The following is a 23,429-nucleotide window of genomic DNA, read 5'->3' on the forward strand; positions in this document are numbered from 1 at the left end:
AAATTACTTGAAGATAAGATTAAGAAACATAAAACATTTACACTGAAAACTGCTAAACATTGCTGAGAGAAATGCAAGAAGAATTTATTTTTTTAAATTTAATTTTTTTTTAATTTAATTTTTAAATATAATGTATTGTCAAGTTGGCTAACATACAGTTTGTACAGTTGGCTCTTGGTTTTGGGGGTAGATTCCCCTGGTTCATTGCTTACATACAATACCCAGTGCTCATCCCAGCAAGCGTCCTCCTCAGTGTCCACCACCCATTTTCCCCCTCTCCCCTGCCCCCCCCCCTGCCATCAACCCTCAGTTCTCTGTATTTAAGAGTCTCTTATGGTTTGCCTCCTTCCCTCTCTGTTTGTAACTATTTTTCCCCCTTACCTCCCCCCATGGTCTTCTGTTAAGTTTCTTGAGTTCCACATAGGAGTGAAAACGTACGATACCTGTCTTTCTCTGACTGACTTATTTCACTTAGCATAATATCTTCCAGTTCCATCCACGTTGTTGCAAATGGCATGATTTCATTCTTTCTTATTGCCAAGTAGTATTCCATTGTATATATAACCCACATCTTTTATATCCATTCATTAGTTGATTGACATTTAGACTCCTTCCATAATTTGGCTGTTGTTGAAAGCGCTGCTGTAAACATTGGGGTATATGTGCCCCTATGAATCAGCACTCCTGTATCCTGTGGATAAATTCATGGTAGTACAATTGCTGGGTCATAGGATAGTTCTATTTTTAATTTTTTGAGGAACCCCGTACTGTTTTCCAGAGTGGCTTCACCAGTTTGCATTCCCACCAGCAGTGCGAGAGGGTTCCCGTTTCTCCACATCCTCACCAACATCTGTTGTTTCCTGAGTTAATTTTAGCCACTCAGACTGGTGTGAGGTGGTATCTCAGTGTGGCTTTGATTTGTATTTCCCTGATGATGAGTGATGTTGACTTGAGCATCTTTTCATGTGTCTGTTTGCCATCTGGATGTCTTGTTTGGAAAAGTGTCTGTTTATGTCTTCTGCCCATTTCTTCACTGGATTATTTGTTTTTCAGGTCTTGAGTTTGGTAAGTTCTTTATAGATTTTGGGTACTAACCCTTTATCTGATACATCATTTGTAAATATCTTCTCCCATTCCATCGGTTACCTAACCGAAGATGTAAAAGATCTGTATGCTGAAACTATAGAAAACTTATGAAGGAAATTGAAGAAGACACAAAGAAAGGGAAAAACATTCCATGCTCATGGATTGGAAGAATATACTGTTAAAATGCCAATACTACCCAAAGCAATTTACACATTCAATGCAATCCCAATCAAAATTGCACCAGCATTCTTCTCAAAGCTTGAACAAACAATCCTAAAATTTGTATGGAACCACAAAAGACCCTGAATAGCCAAAGTAATATTGAAAAAGAAAACCAAAGCGGGAAGCATCACAATCCCAGACTTTAGCCTCTACTACAGAGAAGAATTTAAATAGAGAGCTGTAACACATTTATGGCTGAGAAGTCTCAGTATTGTTATTCATTGCTAGATTCATTACATTTGCCATTATAATTCCTGAAGGCTATGTGTAAATCTTGAAAAACCCACGGATTAGCCATATATGAGTATACTTGAAGAGATCTACTCAGATGCACTCAAATGATTTTTGACAGAGGTGTCAAAGGAATTAAGTGGGGAAAGGAAAATCTGTTCAGCAAATGATTCTGGAACATCTGAATATCCATAAAGGAAAAAAATGAACCTCAGCCCCAACTTCATACTGTGTACAAAAGTTAATTTGAGATGCATCATAGACCCAAATGAAAATTTAAACATCTAGAAGAAAACACATATTCACAATCTGGGTTTGGATAAGAGTTTCTTTCTTAGGACATAGCAATAATTGTTTAAAGGAAAATTGACAATGAGGCTTTATTAAAACTCTCTCTGGGAGAGGCACAGACTACAGACTTGGAAGAAATACTTAAAACCATCATCTAAAAGACTTAAATCTAGAGTACATAAAGAGCCTTCTGTAGCTCCATTACAAAAAGGCAGACAACTCCATTAAATTGCATAAAGATTTGAACGCTTTACAGATGTAGATATGTGAGTGATTAATAGTATAAAGCACAAATGATGGTAAACTTGTATTTTTGGTACGAATATAAAATGGTGCAATTACTTTGGAAAATGTCCTGTTTCTTATAAAATAATTATATGTATACCCTTTGACCCAGAATTATACTCTTAGATATTTACCCAAGAAAAATCAAAGCCTGTGCTCCCCCCCTCCCGCCAAAGACTTCTATATAATATAGCAGCTTTATACTTGCTTAATAGCCCAAACTGAAAATGCTATTATTCATCAATCGGAAAATGAATAAAGATATTATGATACATTCTACTACAATGAAATACTTATTCAACATTAAGAGATAAGCTACTCCTTTGGATTCTGTGTCTCCTTCTCTCTCTGCCCCTCCCCCACTTGCACTCTGTCTCTCAAAAATAAACGTTAAAATTTTTTAAAACTGTCTCTCAAAAATAAACGTTAAAATTTTTTAAAAAAGAGATAAGCTACTGACACATGAACCAACATGGATGAATCTGAGAAACGCTGTGGAGCGAAATCTCACACAATGGAGTATTATTGGATGTGTTCCATTTGAAGTGCAAAATAGCCAAAGTTAATCTGTGGTGAAAAAGAGTTGTTTGTCTCTGGGAAAGGGAGAACTTACTGGACTGTTGGAAATGTTCTAGATCTTGAATACTTTCACTTTTTCAAAGCTAATTTAATTGTAAGCTTAAGTTTTAAACATTTCACTGTATGTAAATTTTTACCTTAAAAAAATGAACAGATCTTGAACTCAGCTAATTATGTACATGCTAACTTATTTTGGGGTGAAGGGCAGGTTCCTTTGAAATGTATAAAAAGATAAGATGGATTGGTAGGTGGATGGATTGATAGATGATAAAGCAAATTTAGTGGAATACTAATAATTGTGGTAGATGGTAGGTGGTAGATGTTCACTGTCTAACTCTTTCACCTTTTGTTGTGGTTGAAATTTTTCATAAGAAAATGCTGGAAAAAAATGAACAAAGAAAAAGATTTAAGAGAAAGTAACAGATTTTGAAAACATGCCAAGAAGAGCCAATATAGAAGTAATAAAACCAAAGAATGGAACACAACAAATACTGAAAACTGTAATTTGAGTGAACTTTACTGAAATGGAAAATGTGAAACTATATATTGAAAGAACACATGACATATGTGAGAATGTTGACCAGAATGACCCACACCAAAATTACCGGACTTAAAGAACAGTCCTTTGGGCATCTAAAACAAAAAGAGCAAGTGACTTATAAGGGAGACAGAATTAGGTTATAGATATTTTCACAGTAGTGTTTTATACTAGAAGAAAAGAGAGTAACATATTTCCTATACTCAAGGAAACAAAATGTAGGTCAAGGATTTTATAACTAGCAAAATTGACTTTGAACTATAGAAAGCCAATGAAGCTATTATCACCATGTAAGAATTTAAGAACTGTTGTTCTGATGAGCCCTTCTCAAGGAGTCTACCGGACAATGAACTTCAGATAACCAGAAATGTTGAGTGATACCAACAGAAGAACTAATCTGTGTTACTTATAAAACTAAGACCAAATGAGAGTTAGAAATGAGAGAATATATAATGGCTATATACTCTGACAATGTAGATAAAGAACAATTACACAAAATGGTAGAAAGAGAAGGGGTCAGCACAGGCAAAAAAGTTTGATTGCTTTTATTAATGGTATTGATGTTAGTACTGTTATTCAGTTTTGAGACTTGTGTATTGTATAGAGCATTGAATAATTATGGAATATATGGGATTAATTATGGGATAATTTTTATTGTGTACATAGTCTAGTTGCATATGCAGAATCTGGAATGTCTTGTCATTCCAGACTAGCAAGGAAGCTTATTAATGACTAGGTTCACATCAGGATGGCTTAGGAATCCACTTGAGTTAGTTGAGGTTTCAATAATGGTAATACTTGCAGTGTTTTTGAAACCCACCAAGTATGTTTAACTCTTTGAGTTGCTCTGATATTAAAAACTAATTGTTTATCTTGGAGGATGATAGAGTACCAATTTATTTTCTTGAAAAAAGATTAAAAGAAGGAGCCAATCACTTATCCCTGTTTTCCAAATAATCTGGTATGACTGGGTAACCAAGCAGCAGATGAGTGGAGCATATCTCTATAAAATGTTCCAACTAAATAACAAAAAAGAATTGATACAATTTCACTCTACAATTTCTCTTAGTAAAATAGTGGATCTAGGCATTGACCAGGAATGGCTACTAACACCATCAAAAAAGAGACAGCTAGACGTTACATGCCTCTTCATAAATACAGCATCACTTACAGTCATGGAGCAGGAGTCTGACCAAGCCTTTGGATCTAGCTGTCAGTTTGCAGAAAATAGTGTTTGCACTATGAGTATGTCATCTGCAAAATCCACACAGTGAGGAAATGAAATCAGGTTAATAGGAAATATTCATATATTTGAAGGCATAAATATAAACTCTATGGAAGAAATAATATAGCTAAAATTGGAGATGGAAGAGAGAAATCAAGGAAAGTGGGAGTAGAAATACATCAATTCTTCCTTGCTTATGGTTGGGAGTCTGTATCAACCTGGAGGCATAACAAAGAAATTAGGAAAAAATATATCTGACATACCAATCAGTGGACAGAACCAACTTACTAAAACTGATTTTCAGAATCACAAAGCAAAACTCAATTTTTCATGTACTGATATGGAATTCTCCCTGTATTAACTGAAAGCAAAAATGGGCACAATAAATATATGTTGAAACATGATGTGTATTCATGTTTTGACAATTTCTAGAAAGTTGCCTAAGAAACTGGTGATTTTGGTTTGTGCAAGAAACTGGTAATAATGGTTACCTCCAGGGAAGTGATCTCCTGGACCACTGAGGGTTGGGAGTGAGCCAGAGACTTAGTTTTTGCTGTATGTTTTTTTTGAACCTTCTAAATATCATGTATTTAAAAAGTAATAAAATCCTTTCCATCCTAGTCTTGTATTTGACTGACTTGCATGTTCATAGTACTAGGTACTTACAGACAAGGTAAAGAAACCATTAAAGAGACTAATGAACATAAAAGGTAAAGAAGTCATAATATGTAATGTGCAAAGAAGTAGAGACATAAAGGTTGTGTGGGTGGCTTAGTCAGTCAAGTGTTGGACTTTTGATTTTGGCTCAGGTCATAATGTCATGGTTTTTGAGTTCAAGCCCTCTGTCAGGCTCTGTGCTGACAGTGCAGAGCCTGCTTGGGATTCTCCGCTGTGTACATACTCTCCCTCAAAATAAATAAACTTTAAAAAAAGTAGAGATACAGTGTCATTTACCATTACGTGTCCCCTGTCTTCTACCAAGCCTTTCTCTCTTGGTATTTTCACGATTGGTTATAGAGGTGATATTAATGACCGTTTAAAACCATGACTTGGCTGATGCTGGGCCCTCATTTTTCAAGTGTTTTGGAAGAAGTCATAAAAGAGTAGAGTTGGGTCTCAGCATCCATCAACAAGAAGGTATACAGCTGTCTCATCCTCTATTGGAGGTCCATTCTTTTAGAGGGTTTGCTTTCTGTGTTTCTATTGATTTTTCCCTAAGGTTATTAAGTCAGAGAAAGTTTATTTCCTACTCGAAGTTGGAGGAACAGAAAAAGAACTATGAATAGCTCAACTGCTTTACCTTGGTTAGGGAGACAAAAGTTTGACAATTTGAACATTTTTTTCTCTTTAGAGGGAGCCTGAGAATAGGGGAGAGAGAGGGAGAGGCAGAGGGAGGGTGTGCAGAACCCTGTGTGGTGCTCAAACTCATGAACCATGAGATCATTATCTGAGCTGAAATCAAGAGTCAGTTGCTCAGTTGACTGAGCCACCCAGATGCTCCAAGAATTTGAACAATTTAATAGGAGATCTTACTAAAAAGGGCAAAGTGCCAATTTACTGTGCAGTTTAAACCAAACATTTAGTATATACCCTGTATATACATTTTTTTATTTGGTGTAATTTTTTCCTAAGGCAAGAGAAACAATATTGTGGGTGATAACACTGATACCTGCTTAGTCATCTCAGCTTCTAGGGTGAAATCCTAGAATTTTAAGGAAATATTTTAAAATCATATTACTTTATTGCATGTTGAAAATGGTAGTGAATACTTTCAAAACTGAGAAATATCAAGTTTTATTATGACTTTTGTATTTTGTGTACCGCCCTTTATTCTTTTGCTTTATAATTAGACATTGTTAAGAACAGGAGGTAAAAAGTACCCTGATTTTCACTTCATTGTACCACATACTATATTTCTTTATAAAGTTTATTTATTTATTTTGAGAGAGACAGCAAGCAGAGGAAGGGAAGAGGGAGAGAGAGAATCCCAAGCAGGCTTCACACTGTCAGTGCAGAGCCCAACATGGGGCTCAAACTCATGAAACTGTTAGATCATGACCTGAGCCGTAATCAGGATTTAGAGGCTTAATTGACAGAGCCACCCAGGTGCCCCACCATATACTTTAAAAGGAAGTTGAAACTGGCCTGGAAGCTTTATGTTGTAGTTCTCTAGGTTTGGATTATACCTATATGGAAACAAGCCTTTAATACCTGAGATTGCTGACCCTTACAAATTTAGTTTGACTAAACCAAAATTAAAAAAAAATTTTTTTTTCTTAATGTTTTTATTTATTTTTGAGACAGAGACAGAGCATGAGCAGGGGAGGGGCAGAGAGAGAGGGAGACACAGAATCCGAAGCAGGCTCCAGGCTCTGAGCCATCAGCACAGACCCCAATGTGGGGCTCGAACTCACAGACTGTGAGATCATGACCTGAGCTGAAGTCGGATGCTCAACTGACTGAGCCACCCAGGCGCCCCTGACTAAACCAAAATTAAGACATTGTTTTAATTTGTGTATGTATCTGTATATATTGTATTCCATTTATCTAATGTTTTATGTTATTTTTGTTTCTTTTGTGACAGATAATCTTTAAAGAGCAACTTTCACCAAAAAAATTGGGCTTCTTAAATGTGACAGAACTCGTTGGAGCTCTTAGTGACATTCTGCGTGTTGAGTTCAGGGAAGGAGAACAAGACTTACTGGTGTTTGATGCTGATATGAAGCCACTCCCGCCTGGTGAGTTGAATCACAATATGATGCAAACCTGATTTTTTCTTTTTAAATTGAAGTATAGTTAACATCCATTTATATTAGTTTCAGGGGTACAACATAGTGTTTTGACAATTTCATACATTTTGCTGTGCTCACCATGATGAATGTAGTTACCATCTGTCACTATACAATATTATCACAATATTATTGGCTATATTCCCTATGCTGTATATTTCATTTCTGTGACTTACTTATTTTATAACTGGAGGTTTGTACCTCTTAATACCTATCACCCGTTTTGCTCCTCCCCTGTTATCCTCCCCTCTGGCAACTACCAGTTCTCTGTATTTATGATTCTGTTTCCATTTTTGTTTGTTTTGGTGTTTAGATTCCACATATAAATGAAATCATGCAGTATTTGTCTTTCTCTGTCTGACTTGTTTTACTTAGCCTAATATCCTCTAGGTTCATCCCTGTTGTCACAAATGGCAAGATTTCATTCTTTTTATAGCTGAGTAATATTCCATTCTATATATACTACATCTTTATCCATTCATCTATCGATGGACACTTAGGTTGCTTACATAACTTGGCAACTGTAAATAATACTGCAGTAAAGATAGGGTTGCATATGTCTTTTAAAAAAATTTTTTTTAACATTTATTCATCTTTGAGAGACAGAGAGAGACAGAGCATGAACGGGGGGAGGGGCAGAGAGAGAGGGAGGCACAGAATCCAAAGCAGGCTTCAGGCTCTGAGCTGTCAGCCCAGAGCCTGATATGGGGCTCGAACTCACAAACCACGAGATCATGACTTGAGCCGAAGTCGGAGGCTCAACTGACTGAGCCACCCAGATGCCCAGCATATATCTTTTTTAATTAGTGTTTTCATTTTTTTGGGGGGGGGGTGGCAAATAACCCAGTAGTGGAATACTGGATCATATGTTATTTTTATTTTTCATTTTTTTAAGGTAACTTTACAGTGTTTTTCACAGTGGTTGCACCAATTTACATTCCCACCAACAGTGCACAAGGGTTCTCTCTTCACATCCTTGCCAACACTTGTCTATTTCTTGTCTTGATATTAGCCATTCTGAAAGGCATAAGGTGATGTCTTACTGTGGTTTTGGTTTTGCATTTCTCTGATGATTACTGACAGTCAACATCTTTTTATGTGTCTGTTGGCTACCTGTATGTTGCCTTTGGAAAAATGTCTATTAAGATCTTCTGCCCATTTTTTTTGGGTTCTGTGTTTTCTTGGTATTGGATTGTAGAAGTTCTCTGTGTATTTTGGGTATGAATCCCTTATTGGATATATCATTTGCAAATGTATTCTCCCATCCAGGAGATTGCCTTATTGTTTTGCTGATAGTTTCCTTTGTTGTGCAAAAGGTTTTTAGTTTGATGTAGTCCCAATATTTTATTTGTGCTTTTGTTTCACTTGTCTGAGAAAACATATTCATAAATACATTGCTAAGGCTGATGTCCAAGAGATTACTGCATATGTTTTCTTTGAGGAGCTTTATGGCTTCAGGTCTCATATTTAGGTGTTTAATCTGTCTTGAGTTTATTTTTGTGTTTGGTGTAAGTGGTCCATTTTCATTCTTTTGCACGAAGAGACTGTCTTTTCCCCATTGTATATTGTTACCTCCTATGTCATAGATTAATTGACCATGTAAGCATGGGTTTATTTCTAGGCTCTCTCTTCTATTGCTCTGTGTGTCTGTTTTTGTGCCAGTACCATACTCTTGATTACCATAGCTTTGTGGTATGTCTTGAAATTGGGATTGTGATACCTCTGGGTTTGTTCTTTTTCAAGATTGCTTTGGCTATTTAGAGTCTTTTGTAGTTCTGCATAAATTTTAGAATTGTTTGTTTAGTTCTGTGAAAAGTCCTATTGGTATTTTGATGAGAATTGGATTGAATTTGTAGATTGCTTTGGGTAGTATGGATGTTTTAACAATATTGGTTCTTCTAATTCATGAGGATGGTATATCTTTTCATTTGTCTCATCTTCATTTTCTTTCATCAGTGTTTTATAGTTTTCACAGTACAGAACTTTCACTTGGTTAAATTTATTCCAAGGTATTCTGTTCTTTTTGGTGTAGTTGTAAATGGGACCATTTTCTTAATTTGTTTCAGCTTACTTCATTATGGTATAGAAATGCAACAGATTTCTGTATATTAATTTTGTATCCTGCAACTTTACTGAATTCATTTATTCTAATAGATTTTTGGTGGAGTTTTAAAGATGTCGTATATATAGTATCATGTCATCTGTGAGTAGAGACAGTTATATTTCTTCATAATCAATTTGGATGCCTTTTTCTTTTCTGATTGCTGTAGGTGGGACTTCCAGTACTATGTTAAATAAAAATGACAAGAGTAGACATTCTTCTTTTGTTCCTGAGAGGAAATCTTTCAGTTTTTCACCATTGATTTTGATGTTAGCTGTGGGTTTGTCATATATGGCCTTTATTATATTGAATTATGTCCCTCTATATACACTTTGTTGAGAATTTATCATGAACAGATGTCAGATTTTGTCAAATGCTTTTTCTGCATCTGTTGAGATGACCATATGGTTTTTATCTCTTCATTTTGTTAATGTGATATATAAAGTTGATTGTTTTGTGGATATTGAAACACTCTTCCGTTCCTGGAGTAAATCCCACCACTTGATTGTGGTGAATGATCCTTTTAATATATTGTTGAATTTAGTTTGCTAATATTTTGTTGAGGATTTTTGCATTGTATGTTCATCAGGGATATTAACCTGTAGTTTTCTCACTCTCCCCCCCCCCCCCCCACACACACTTTCTGTGTGTCTTTCTGTCTTTTTTGTAATGTCTTTGGTTTTGGTTTCAGAGCAATGCTTGCTCATTGAATGAATATGGAAGCTCTCCTTCGTCTTTTATTTTTGCCACAGTTCGAAAGAGTGGCTGTTAATTATTTAAATGTTTGATAGACTTCACCTGTGAAGCCATCCAGTCCTGGATTTTCATTTGTTGGGAGTTTTTTGATTACCTATTCAGTTCTGTTACTAATAATTGGTCTGTTGATATATTCTGTTTCTTTCTGATTTAGTTAATTCATCCATTTCTTCTAATGGTCCATTGGTTGTCCAATTTGTTGGTATATAATTTTTTTGTAGTGTTCTCTTATAATCCTTTGTATTTCTGTGATGTTGGTTGTTTTGTGTTTCATTCTGATGTTATTTGTTTGAAACCTCTTTTTTTCCCTTGGTGAATCTGGCTAAAGATTTATCAATTTTGTTTCTCTTTTCAAAGAACCAGCTCTTGGTTTCATTATTATTTTTTTTTAATGTTTATTTATTTTTGAGACAGAGACAGAGCATGAACAGGGAGGGTCAGAGAGAGAGGGAGACACAGAATCTGAAACACGCTCCAGGCTCTGAGCTGTCAGCACAGAGCCCGACACAGGGCTTGAACTCACAAACTGTGAGATCATGACCTGAGCCAAAGTCAGAGACTTAACCGACTGAGCCACCCAGGCCCCCCTTGCTTTCATTATTCATCTACTCTGTTACTTTTTAGTCTCCATTTCATTTATTTCTGTTCTCATCTTCATTATTTCCTTCCTTTTACTAACTTTGGGCATTGTTTATTCTTTTCCTAGTTCCTTAAGATGTAAGAATAATTGTTTACTTGAAATTTTTCTTGTTTCTTGAGATAGGGCCGTATCCCTATAAACTTCCCTCTTAAAGCTGCTTTTGCTACATCCCAAAGATTTTGGACCATTATATTTTCATTTTCTTTAAAAAAAAAATTTTTTTTAAACGTTTATTCATTTTTGAGACAGAGAGAGACAGAGCATGAATGGGGAAAGGTCAGAGAGAGAGGGAGACACAGAATCTGAAACAGGCTCCAGGCTCTGAGCTGTCAGCACAGAACCCGACGTGGGGCTCGAACTCACGGACCGCGAGATCCTGACCTGAGCCGAAGTTGGACGCCCAACCGACTGAGCCACTCAGGCGCCCCATTATATTTTCATTTTCATTTGTCTTTGTTTTTTTTTATTTCCTATTTAATTACTTCATTGATTTTTTGTGGTTAATAGCATGTTGTTTGGCCTCCATGTTTTGGTGTTTTTTGCAGTCTTGTTTGTAGTTGATTTCCAGTTTCATACTGTTGTGTTTGGAAAAGATGCTTTATATGATTTCAGTTTTCTTAAATTTATTGAGTCTTGTTGTGTGGCTTAACGTGATATAGAGAAGGAAAAAACTTGAAAAGAATGTATATTCTGTTTTTGGATGGAATGTTCTGTATATATTAAGTCTATCTGGTTTAATGTGTTGTTCAAAGCCATTGCTTCCTTATTGATTTTGTGTTTGAATGATCTGATCATTGATGTAAGTGAGCTGATAAAGTCCCCTACTATTACTGTGTTAATATCAGTTTCTCCCTTTGTGTCTTTTCATATTTGCTTATTTAGGTGCTCCTGTGTTGGGTGTGTAGATACTTACAATGGCTCTGTTTTCTTGTTGGATTGATCTTTTTAACATTATACACTGCCCTTATTTGTCTCATTACAGTCTTTATTTTAAAGTCCATTTTATCTGATGTATTGCTACACTGGCTTTAAAATTTTTTTTTTGCTTCCATTTGCATGGTATAAGTTTTTCCAGGTCTTCACTTTCAGTCTGCATGTCTTTAGGCTTGGAGTGAGTCTCTTATGGGCAGCTATAGATGTTTTTTTTTTTGTTTTTTTTTGTTTTTTTTTTTGTTTTTAATCCATTCAGTCACCCTTGTCTTTTGGAGCAGTTAGTGCATTTACATTTAAAGTAATTATTGGTTAAGTATGTACTTACTGCCATTTTGTTTTTGTTTTCTGGTTGTTTTTATAGTTTTCTGTTTTTCTTTTCTATCTCTCCTTGTGATGACCTCCTTCAGTGTTATGCTTGGATTCCTTTCTCCTTATTTTTTGTGTATCTGGTAGAGGTTTTTGTTTAGTGATTACCATGAGGCTCATATATAACAACCTGTGTATGTAGCAGTCTATTTTATATTTTTAGTTGATGGTAAGTTTGAACACATTCTAAAAATAGACATTTTTGTTTTGTGTATATCATATTTTGTATCTTTTTATTTCATGAGGCCCTTAACTAATTTTTTAGATAACATTGATTTTACTACTTCTGTCTTTTAACCTTCATACTAGTTTTATAAGAGATTGATTTACTACTCTCCGTTTGCTTTTACTTGTGAACTTTTTTCTTTTTATAATTTTCTTCTAATTATGGTCTTTTCCTTTCCACTTAAAGAAGTCTTGTGAACATTGCTTGTAAGTCTGTTTTGGTGATGATGAACTTTTGTTTGCTGGGAAACTAGTTCTTATTAAATTCTGAATGATAACCTTGCTGGGCAGAATATTCTTTGTTACTGTTTTTTTTTTCCTTTCATCAGTTTGAATATACCATGCCATTCCCATCAGAGCTGATACTCCTATGGGGTTTCCCTTGTACATGACTTGTTGCTTTTCTTTTGCTACTTTTTAGATTTTCTCTTTATCTTTAATTTTTGACATTTTAACTAATGTGGACCTCTTTGCGTCCTTGTTTGGGGTTCTCTCTGATTCCTGGACTTGGATGTCTGTTTTCTTCTCCAGGTCAAGGAAGTTTTCAGCTATTATTTTTTCAAGTTATTTTTCTGTGCGCCTTTGTGTGTGCTGTCTCTCTCTGTCTCTCTCTCTGTCTCTCTCTCTCTGTCTCTCTCTCTCTTTGGGACCCCTATAATATGAATGTTAGAATGCTGGATATTGTCCAAGAGATCTCTTAAACTTCTCTGAGTTCTCTTAAACTTATCCTCATTTGAAAAAACATTTTTCTGTTTAGTGTGGGTGCTTTCTATTACTGTTTTCCATATCACTGATCCATTCTTCTGCATCCTCTGATATGCTGTTGATTCCCTCTAGAGTATTTTGCATTTCATTTACTGTATTCTTCAGCTCTGATTGGCTCTTTTTTATATTATCTGTTTGTTGAAGTTTCACTGAGTTTATGCACTCTTCTCTGAAGTCAGGTGAGCATCTTTATGATCATTATCTTGAATTTATAAGATAGTTTGCTTATCTCCATTTTGTTGAGTTCTTTTTTGAGGTTTTGTCTTGTTCTTTGATTTGAAGTATGTTATTCTGTCTCATTTTATTTGACGCTCTGTGTTTTCCTATGAATTAGGTGGAACAACTACTTCTCCTAGACTTGAAGGAATTGCCTTATGCGGAACATCCTCTATGTAGACTGTGTGTGTGTGGCAGCTTTGGCTGGCTGGCTTAATCTTTAGCAGGTACAGGCTGGGTGTCCCATGGCACTTTGTGCTGGGACTACCCTGGTGGTATGGCTGGAGCTGAAGCAGGTACACACCAGGGGATCCTGGTGCTCTTCATACAGGGGGTATTCTGGAGGGACAGTTGGAGCTGAAATGAGTGTGGGTTGGGAGTTGCCAGAGTGCTCTGCATAGTGGGTGCCCCGGTGAGTTGTCTGTAGCTGAAGTGGGTATGGGCCTGGAGTATGCTGGGAGATGCTAACCTGATTTTTAATTGTCTTTGTAAGGACAAGGAAAATAAAGCATGATTATGTAATATTCTTTATTGTAAGCATATGAACCAGACAGATTACACATTAGCCTTGAAAACACTTTGTATATGATGACCTTTCTGGTGATACTTATTGTAATAAGGCTAATCGGTATTACTAATAAAGACCATCTATCTGACTTTTTAAAATATACTTTCTTCATTATCCAGATTTTTCTATAACTTTGAAGAAACCAGTTTTCTGAAACAGTGATCTGATGGGGAAGTGCTAGATCAGCGGTTGTTAACTCTGGCTGTGTATCAGAAAGCTTTTAAGAAATACAAGGACATTTTTGATAAATGGGTGTGCATTGGAACCTAGCACATGTATTTGTTTTTTAAACAAACTTTTTCAAACCTAAAACTAAAAATTATCTTAGGTTTACAGAAAAGTTGCAAAGGTATTATAGATTCTCTTGTGCCTTTCATCCATCTAATATTAACATCTTACATTAATTACTATGATACATTTATCAAAACTAAGAAATTCTGATATATTATTATTAGCTAAACTGTAGATTTTATTTAGGTTTTACCAGCTTTCTCACAATTGTTCTTTTTCTGTTTCTGGATCTACTTCAGGATACCACACTGCATTTAAGGCACTTGATTTTTGGTTTTTTGGGTTTTTCTTTTGAAATTTTTATTGAGAGTATTGTAGGCTTATATACCGTTAAAAACTAATACAGGGAGGTTCCGTGTATTCTTTATTTTGTTCCCTCAGTGGTAACATGTTGCCAAATTATAGTAGTGTAAGGTACAGTTGACTCTTAAATAACATGAGTTTGAGTTGCATAGGTCCACTTATATGTGGATTTTTTATGGTAAAATCAGTATAATATTGTAAATGTAATTTCTCTTCCTTATGATTTTCTTAACATTTTCTTTTCTCTGGCTTACTTTATTCTAAGAATGGGCATTGAGGAGGGCACCTGTTGGGATGAGCACTGGGTGTTGTATGGAAACCAATTTGACAATAAATTTCATATATAAAATAAAAAAAAATAAACTGTAATGGAGGGAAAAAAGAATATAGTATATAATACATACATAAAATATATGTTAATCAACTATCTATATTATCAGTAAGGCTTCTGGTCAGCAGTAGGCTCTAGTAGTTAAATTTTGGGGGAATCAAAAGTTATATGCGATTTTTGACTGCATTGGGGGTTGATGCCCCTAAATGCTGCAGTGTTCAGGGTCAACTGTCCTTGTATTTTTATAAGCTTCTAAAAGTGGTTTTGATGGATCGCAACTTTTTTCCAGAATATCAATGTATCTTTGATATAAACATACCCACTTTGTTGATTTTTCTGATTAAAATAACATGAGTTATAAATAATGTGTAAATAACTCATGTTATTTTAATAAGTTGAAAGTGAATATTTCCCATCATTTTACTTCCCTGAAAAAATCTGTTAGAATTTTTATTGGTCTTTGAGATTTTTTTCAATGAATATGTAAGCATACATAGATTTTTAAAAAAATTATAAAAGCAATATTTGTTTAAAAATTCCAGTAAGGTAGATTGGTAACTAGTAATTATTTTAATAGGTCTTTTTCTGGACCTCTTGTATAATGCCATAGTTATTCATTACATGTAGAATTTTCTTGCGTAAGATAGTGTTCTGTATATATATATAAGTTCTTTTTATACTTCGTATGTTATGGATGTTTTTCCATATCAGCATATGTAAGTTTATTTCATCCTTTTTAACTACATACAATTCTTTTATGTGACTGTATCATAATTGATTTAGTCTCCTGTTGACAGACATATAGAGTGTATTTATTTTTTGTCATTATAAAAGATACAGTGATAAACATTCTTGTACCTCCATCTTTGTGCACTTACTAGTTTTTCTGTAGGAGCCACTATGGTTTTAGGTCTATCTGGGTCTGTTTTAAGGTGTCAGTCTTAAAATCATCATACACATGTAAATTTGAACACAATATGTGATTGATTTGGTAATCCCCTAAAAATTAAGGCATTATATTATGGGATATTCAGTAGTCACATTAATACATTAAGTAACTATGCATATTCACTGCGAAAGTTGAGCGGGAAGTAAACTGAAATCAGGATATTGAAAAACAAAACCTTTAACCAAAGTTCAAGAAACTTGCCCTTTCCCTGCCAATGTAAGTAATTTAAGATTTGTTCCCATCTAGAACTTCATTTCGTTTCTCCATACTGAAAGGTCTATAAAGTTAGGTTTGTATCTCTCATTTGTCATTATTTGCCCAGTGCCTGGGCCATAGAATGTGCTTTGTAACAGTTAGACAAATTACTATAATGGCTATCCACAGGCTACTCTGTTGATTTTTTCAGATGAACCCATTTCATCAGTCAAAAATTCATGTTTAGTTCAATCAGATAAGAAAATAGAAGTCAAAGCTTGTGTCTCCAGCCCCCCTAGAAATTCACTGTCTACTGCTGCTATCAAGGAGACTGCCTGGGATTGTCTTCCTAAAAACCCTAAAGAGCCAGAAAAGAAGATTTGCAAAAAGCCTAATCTGGTGGTAAAGCCTTTACAGCTGGTGAGTAGGTGTAAAGACTTTGTACACTGGAGATCAGCATTATGGAAAGTAACTAAATGAATATTTCTTTTTTTAATGTTTTATTTATTTTTGAGAAAGAGAGAAAGTGGGGGAGGGGCAGAAAGAGAGGACAGAGGATCCGAAGTGGGCTCTGTGCTGACAGCAAAGAGCCTAATGGGCTCAAACTCACTAACCATGAGATCATGACCTGAGCTGAAGTTAGACACTTAAGTGACTGAGCCACACAGGCACCCCTAAATGAGTATTTCCTTACATCAAAATTCTATTCAGGAAAATCTTGTTTCAAGATGCATGATTTTTTAGAAGAGAGCAGAGTTTTGGTCTGAAATCACCTTATACAGCATTTATTCTTATTTTCGATCTTTTGTATAACTAACTTTCAACTCTCATTTTAAAGTTTTCAGATGGGTTTGAAGACTTGCCAGTTTTCTCAGGATGATAAAGCCAATGGTCTGTCCATGTTTTTGAAAATGTGGGCTGGAAAACCCTTAAGGGCTTCAGAGGGAAGATTTGAGGAGCTTTGTTTTAGCTATATGTCTCAATAATTGCTGCAAATTGCCCCTGCTCGTGTACTCAATTATAGGGTGTATTTATTTTTTATTTTTCATTACGTTTCCACACACAATTTTCCTTTTTTGTGTTCTCATCTTCTGTTATTTATTTTGTTGTTATTAAGGAATTAATTGCTTACACTTCTTCTATCGTCTGTAACTGGCTTCTTTCATGGAAGGAAAACATTTTGTTTCAAGAGACTGCTACATATTTTATAGAGGGTGAGAGAAAAGTCTAAAGGAAAATAATAGATTTTAGAATGAAAATGTTTGAGAAACCCTATTTAAAACAATTCTGGGGGGGGGAATGCAAGCTGGTGCAGCCACCTTGGAAAACAGTATGAAGGGTCCTCAAAAAACTGAAAATAGAACTACCCTATGACCCAGCAATTGCCCTACTAGGTACTTATCCAAGGGATACAGATATGCTGTTGCGAAGGGACACATGCACCCCAATGTTTACAGCAGCACTATCAACAATAGCCAAAGCATGGAAAGAGCCCAAGTGTCCATCGATGGATGAGTGGATAAAGAAGACATGGTGAATGGAGTATTACTCGGCAATCAAAAACAATGAGATCTTGCCATTTGCAACTACGTGGATGGAACTGGAGGATGTTATGCCAAGTGAAATTAGTCAGAGAAAGACAAAAATCTTATGACTTCACTCATATGAGGACTTTAAGAGACAAAACAGATGAACATAAGGGAAGGGAAACAATATAAAAACAGGGAGGGGGACAAAACAGAAGAGACTCATAAATATGGAGAACAAACTGAGGGTTACTGGAGGGGTTGTGGGGGGGGGGATGGGCTAATTGGTAAGGGGCACTAAGGAATCTACTCCTGAAATCATTGTTGCACTATATGCTAACTGATTTGGATGTAAATTTTTAAAAATAAAATTAAAAAATATAAAAATATATATTTTTTTAAGTTTTTGAGAGAAAGTGCAGGTGAGCATGTGAATGGGGGAGGATCAGAGAGAGCAGGGGAGGGAGAATCCCAAGCAGCTTCCACACTCAGGTCTGAGCCCAATGTGGGCCTCCATCCCACAGCTGTGAGATCATGACCTGAGCCGAAATGAAGACTTGGACACTCAACCTCCTGAGCCACCCAGGTGCCCTGAGAAACTATTGTTGATTGGAAGATTAGTGTGAAATTTATTCTTTAAAGTTACCTTTGTTGGTAGGGTTGGGTAGGAAGACTGTCTTCGTTTAGCCTGAATATTTAAAGTACCATATTTTCAATTTTGAATGGGGCAGTTGTATAACATACTTTTGACTCTTAATTTCATAAGGCAGTTTTCATATATTAATGTAGGTAAGGATCACCTAGGGAATTTTTTTTAATTTAATTTTTTAAATTTACATCCAAGTTAGTTAGCATGTAGTGCAACAATGATTTCAGGGGTAGATTCTTTAATGCCCCTTACCCATTTTGCCCATCCCCTCTCCCATAATCCCTCCAGTAACCCTCTGTTCTCTTTATTTAAGAGTCTCTTATGTTTTGTCCCCTCCATGTTTTTATATTATTTTTGCTTCCCTTCCCTTGTGTTCATCTGTTCTGTGTCTTAAAGTCCTCATATGAGTAAAGTCATATGGTATTTGTTTTTCTCTGACTAATTTCACTTAGCATAATAACCTCTAGTTCCATCCACATATTGTAAATGGCAAGATTTAATTCTTTTTAGTTGCCGAGTAGTACTCCGTGTGTGTGTGTGTGTGTGTGTGTGTGTGTGTGTGTGTGTGTATACCACATCTTCTTTATCCATTCATCCGTCGATGGACATTTGGGCTCTTTCCATAATTTGGCTATTGTTGATAGTGCTGCTACAAACATTGGGGTGCATGTGTCCCTTTGAAACAGCATACCTGTATCCTTGGATAAATACCTAGTAGGGCAATTGCTGGGTCGTAGGATAGTTCTAGTTTTAATTTTTTGAAGAACCTCCAAACTCTTTTCCAGAGTGGCTGCACCAGTTTGTATTCACACCAGCAGTGCAGAAGAGATCCTTTCTCCACATCCTCTCCAACATCTGTTGTTGCCTGAGTTGTTAATGTTAGCCATTCTGACTGGTGTAAGGTCTCATTGTGGTTTTGATTTGTATTTCCCTGATGATGAGTGATGTGGAGCATTTTTTCATGTGTCAGTTGGCCATCTGGATGTCTTCTTTGGGGAGGTGTCTATTCAGGTCTTCTGCCCATTTCTTCACTTGATTATTTGTTTTCTTGGGTGTTGAGTTTGGTAAGTTCTTTATAGATTTTGGATACTAACCCTTTATCTGATGTGTTGTTTGCAAGTATCTTCTCCTGTTCTGTAGGTTGCCTTTTAGTTTTGCTGATTGTTTCCTTCGCTGTGCAGAAGTTTTTTATTTTGATGAGGTCCCAATTGTTCATTTTTGCTTTTGTTTCCCTTGCCTCTGGAGACGTGTTGAGTAAGAAGTTGCTGTGGCCAAGATCAAAGAGGTTTTTGCCTGCTTTCTCCTTGAGGAATTTGATGGCTTCCTGTCTTATATTTTGGTCTTTCATCCATTTTGAGTTTATTTTCATGCATGGTGTAAGAAAGTGGTCCAGGTTCATTCTTCTGCATATCTCTGTCCAGTTTTCCCAGCACCACTTGCTGAAGAGACTGTCTTTATTCCATTGGATATTCTTTCTCCTTTGTCAAAGATTAGTTGGCCATATGTTTGTGGATCCATTTCTGGGTTCCCTGTTCTGTTCCACTGATCTGAGTGTCTGTTTTTGTGCCAATACCATACTGTTTTGATGATAGGGAATTTTGTTTTTTTAAGTTTCGAGATAGCACTAGCTGGGGAGAGGGACAGAGGGAGAGAGAGAGAAATCTCAGGCAGGCTCTACGCTCAATATGAGACTCAATGTCATGAACCATGAGATATGACCTGGGCCGAAATCTGGGGTCAGACACTCAACTGACTGAGCCACCCAGTACCCTCTAGGGAATTAAAAAAAAAAAAATTTTTTTTTAACGTTTATTTATTTTTGAGACAGAGAGAGACAGAGCATGAACGGGGGAGGGGCAGAGAGAGGGAGACACAGAATCTGAAACAGGCTCCAGGCTCTGAGCTGTCAGCACAGAGCCCGACGCGGGGCTCGAACTCATGGACCACGAGATCATGACCTGAGCCGAAGTCGGCTGCTTAACCGACTGAGCCACCCAGGCGCCCCTCTAGGGAATTTTTTTAATACATAATTATGGGTCCGACTTCTAGGTATTCTGAATTAGTAAGTCTGGAATAAGCCTAAGAAGCTTTGTTTTTATAATTTTCCAGGTGATTCTGATAAAGATGACTCATGAAGTATACTTAGGGAAATGTCATCATAGAGTTTGAAATTTCACCCAAAGATTTCTTTTATTTCTTTTTTTAACTTGTAGCAAGTGGAAGTTGATAAGTCACAGCTCAGCCTGGCAATTGCAAACCATGATATCCCACCAGATGCTGTACGGGACAAGAAATTATGCAGACTGCCACCATTAGATACCAGTACCCTTGTGGGGGTCTTTGTGGAGTATATCATCTCTCCTAGTCAATTCTACATCCGAATCTATAGCAGGGATTCATCAGAGTTACTTGAAGACATGATGATTGAAATGCGGTAGGAATCTGTTGTTTTCAATGTACTTTTCATGTATCTCATTCTAAATCAGTACTTGTCAACATTTTGGTTTTAGAGCTTTTAGCAGTTAAGGACTTGAGAGCTTTTCTTTACTGATATTTATCTTAGAAATTAAAACTGCAGCATGTAAAAAAATTTTGTTTAAAAAAACAGTAAGTCCATTTGTGTGGATATAAATAACATATTTCTATGAACAGTAACTACTTTCTGGAAATTAGAACAGTGACATTATTTTATTACATTTTTGCTGATCTCTTTATTATCTGTCTTAATAGGGGAAAGTTTGTTTTTAATGTCTACTTTCATCTTTAATGTCTTGAGCTTCGTTGTTTTGATTGTAGTGTATGAAAACATCTGGTCACACAGATACATAGTTGTGAAGAGGAGTATTTTCTTTCTTTTGCCAAAAAAACCTATTTTTATTTTAGAGAGCATGTGAGTGGGGGTGAAGGGCAGAGGGGGAGAGAGAGAATCTTGAGCAGGCTCCATGCTCAGCATGGAGCCTGATGTGGGATTTAATCCCATAACCCTGGGATCATGACCCGACCCAAAATGAAAAGTTGGATGCTCAACCGACTGAGCCACCCAGGCACCCCTCTTTTCAAATTTTTATTTTAATTTTAGTTAGTTAAACATACAGTGTAATATTGGTTTCAGGAGTAGAATTCACTGATTCATCACTTACATACAACACCCAGTGCTCATCACAAGTGCCCTCCTTAATACCCATCCCCCATCTAGCCAATCCCCCACCCATTTCCCTCCATTAACCCTCAGTTTGTTCTCTGTATTCAAGAGTTTCTTGTGGTTTCTCTCTGTTTTTCTCCCTTCCCATGTGATCATCTGTTTCTTAAATTCCATATATGAGTGAAATCATACGGTGTTTGTCTTTCTGTGACTGTCTTATTTTGTTTAGTGTAATACATTTTTGCTCCATCCACATTATTGAAAATGGCAAGATTTCATTCTTTTTGATGGATGAATGATATTCCATTGCATATATATACCACATCTTCTTTATCCATTCATTAGTCAGTGGACATTTGGGCTCTCTCCATAGTTTGGCTATTGTTAATAATGCTGCTATAAACGTCAGAGTGCATATACTTCCTTGAATCTGTATTTTTGTATCTTTTGGGTAAATACCTAGTAGTGCAAGTTCTGGATCATAAGGTAGTTCAATTTTTAACTTTCTGAGGAACCTCCATACTGTTTTCCAAAGTGGCTGCACCAGTTTGCATTCCTACCTACACTGCAAGACGGTTCCCCTTTGTCCTCATGGGAAAAGGAGTATTTTAGTAGCCTTTTTAGAAATTTGTGAATAATCTTTGATATTTAAGGAAATTTGTGAACATTCCAAAACTTGACAAGTGGTAGTTTCTTAAAGATTGGTTGCAATGTGGAATTTGAGCTTTTCATACACTGCTGTTAAAATTCATTGGTCTTCCTTTGTACTTTGAACAGATTCAGGTTTGGTTATGCTGTTTCAGGTTCCAGTGCAAAATTAAAATGCAAGTCTCCAAGTTGTAAAATTATTAAGTATTTCAAGACAGCAATAGCAGAACATTAAAGCAAGCATAAGGCACTCAGTGTAACCAGCCCTGAAAGCATCTTTTACCTTCATGTATAATTTCAAAACATCATGCATTGGAAAATACTGGTTCACTGAGTTATGTAGGTCTTCCAAATGTTGACACATTTCATCACATAGTATAAAAAATCACATTCTTTAATATCACCACTGATCTCATCAGAGAAGTATTACGTATTAGGGAGCTGTCAAACTCGTGGTGGATGCAACATTTCCAGAATCTAAATTTTCCCTCGAAAGTCTTGAATTTTAACATTGATGACAAATACTGTCAGTGTTTTTCTTGAAGTGACGGGCTCACTTCATTTTTGAGAAAATGTGCATCAGATACTCAAGTCTGAATAAACATAGTTTGATAGTAGTCATTTCAAGTAAAAATGATGTTCCATGAAAAAAAATGTCTAGTTCCTCTTCCAAGTAAAAATGTTACACAAAAACAGCTAGTTCAGTTCTCAGATGCATAATTGCTTTTCTTAAGACAACTTGAGCAGTGTTTTATGTGTCTATTACTTCCTTTTTTGTCACATAGAATATTAAAAAGATGGTCACTCAGTGGTTGAGATTTAATATACTTAATTTTTGTTGGTTTATGAAGGACATTCTTACGTGACATTGGCCTCTTTTTTTTCTTCTTCTTTGTCTTTTATTTAATGTGACTGCATGGCAGTGACAAGTGACTGCTAGTAAAGTTTGGTGACACTGCCTTGATTTGGCTAAGGCACCTTGCTTTTACACCTTCATTACAAATGTTAATGCAGTGAAAAGGGCAAATAAGTATTTTCATAGTAACACTAAAATATTAAATTAGTCTTGACCTTATGGACTTGTTAAAAGGGCATCACGGTCCTGGGGGTTTGTGAACTGCACTTGGAGAACGACTACTCTAGTTAATCTCTTTTATCTGCCGAAATATCATGTCCTTTCTTAGTAAAACACCCTGTAAAATGTGTACATTTGCAGTCACTTTAGATTTATTCATGAACAACAGTGTCTGATTTTTACATTGATGTCGTATATAAGAATAATGTATTTATTTATCCAAGAGCATTCCATCTTTTAATCTAATTTTACTGCATTATCAACTCCTCTCACCCAAGAACACCTGGTATAATGTAAGTCACATAATAAACACTCAGTAAAAATATTATATATTCCATTCCAGTATGCCTGTAAGATTTAGTACATGTTTTAAAGCACACGTACTGGCTCTATGGCCTTGAAGTTACTTTTAACTCTGGGCCTAGTCTCCTTATCTCCAAAGTAGGGATAGTACTCATACCTGCCTCACAGAGTTGGGAAGATTCAAGCACTTAGAATGGAGTC

General features: G+C 36.0%; 1 protein-coding gene across 6 annotated transcripts in view; it reads left to right on the forward strand.

Annotated features, from left to right (window-relative positions):
• TDRD5 (tudor domain containing 5) overlaps positions 1-23,429 on the forward strand; it is a 109,619-nt gene that overhangs the window by 48,378 nt on the left and 37,812 nt on the right. For all 6 annotated transcript variants that reach the window (XM_047841188.1, XM_047841190.1, XM_047841191.1 and 3 more), the window contains 3 exons: positions 7,042-7,195; positions 16,097-16,305; positions 20,274-20,494. In XM_047841188.1, the coding sequence (XP_047697144.1) occupies positions 7,042-7,195; positions 16,097-16,305; positions 20,274-20,494 (584 nt within the window). The remainder of the gene's footprint in view (positions 1-7,041; positions 7,196-16,096; positions 16,306-20,273; positions 20,495-23,429) is intronic.

The sequence above is a fragment of the Prionailurus viverrinus genome, chromosome F1 (genome assembly GCF_022837055.1).
Source record: "Prionailurus viverrinus isolate Anna chromosome F1, UM_Priviv_1.0, whole genome shotgun sequence".
Taxonomy (NCBI): Eukaryota; Metazoa; Chordata; class Mammalia; order Carnivora; family Felidae; genus Prionailurus; species Prionailurus viverrinus.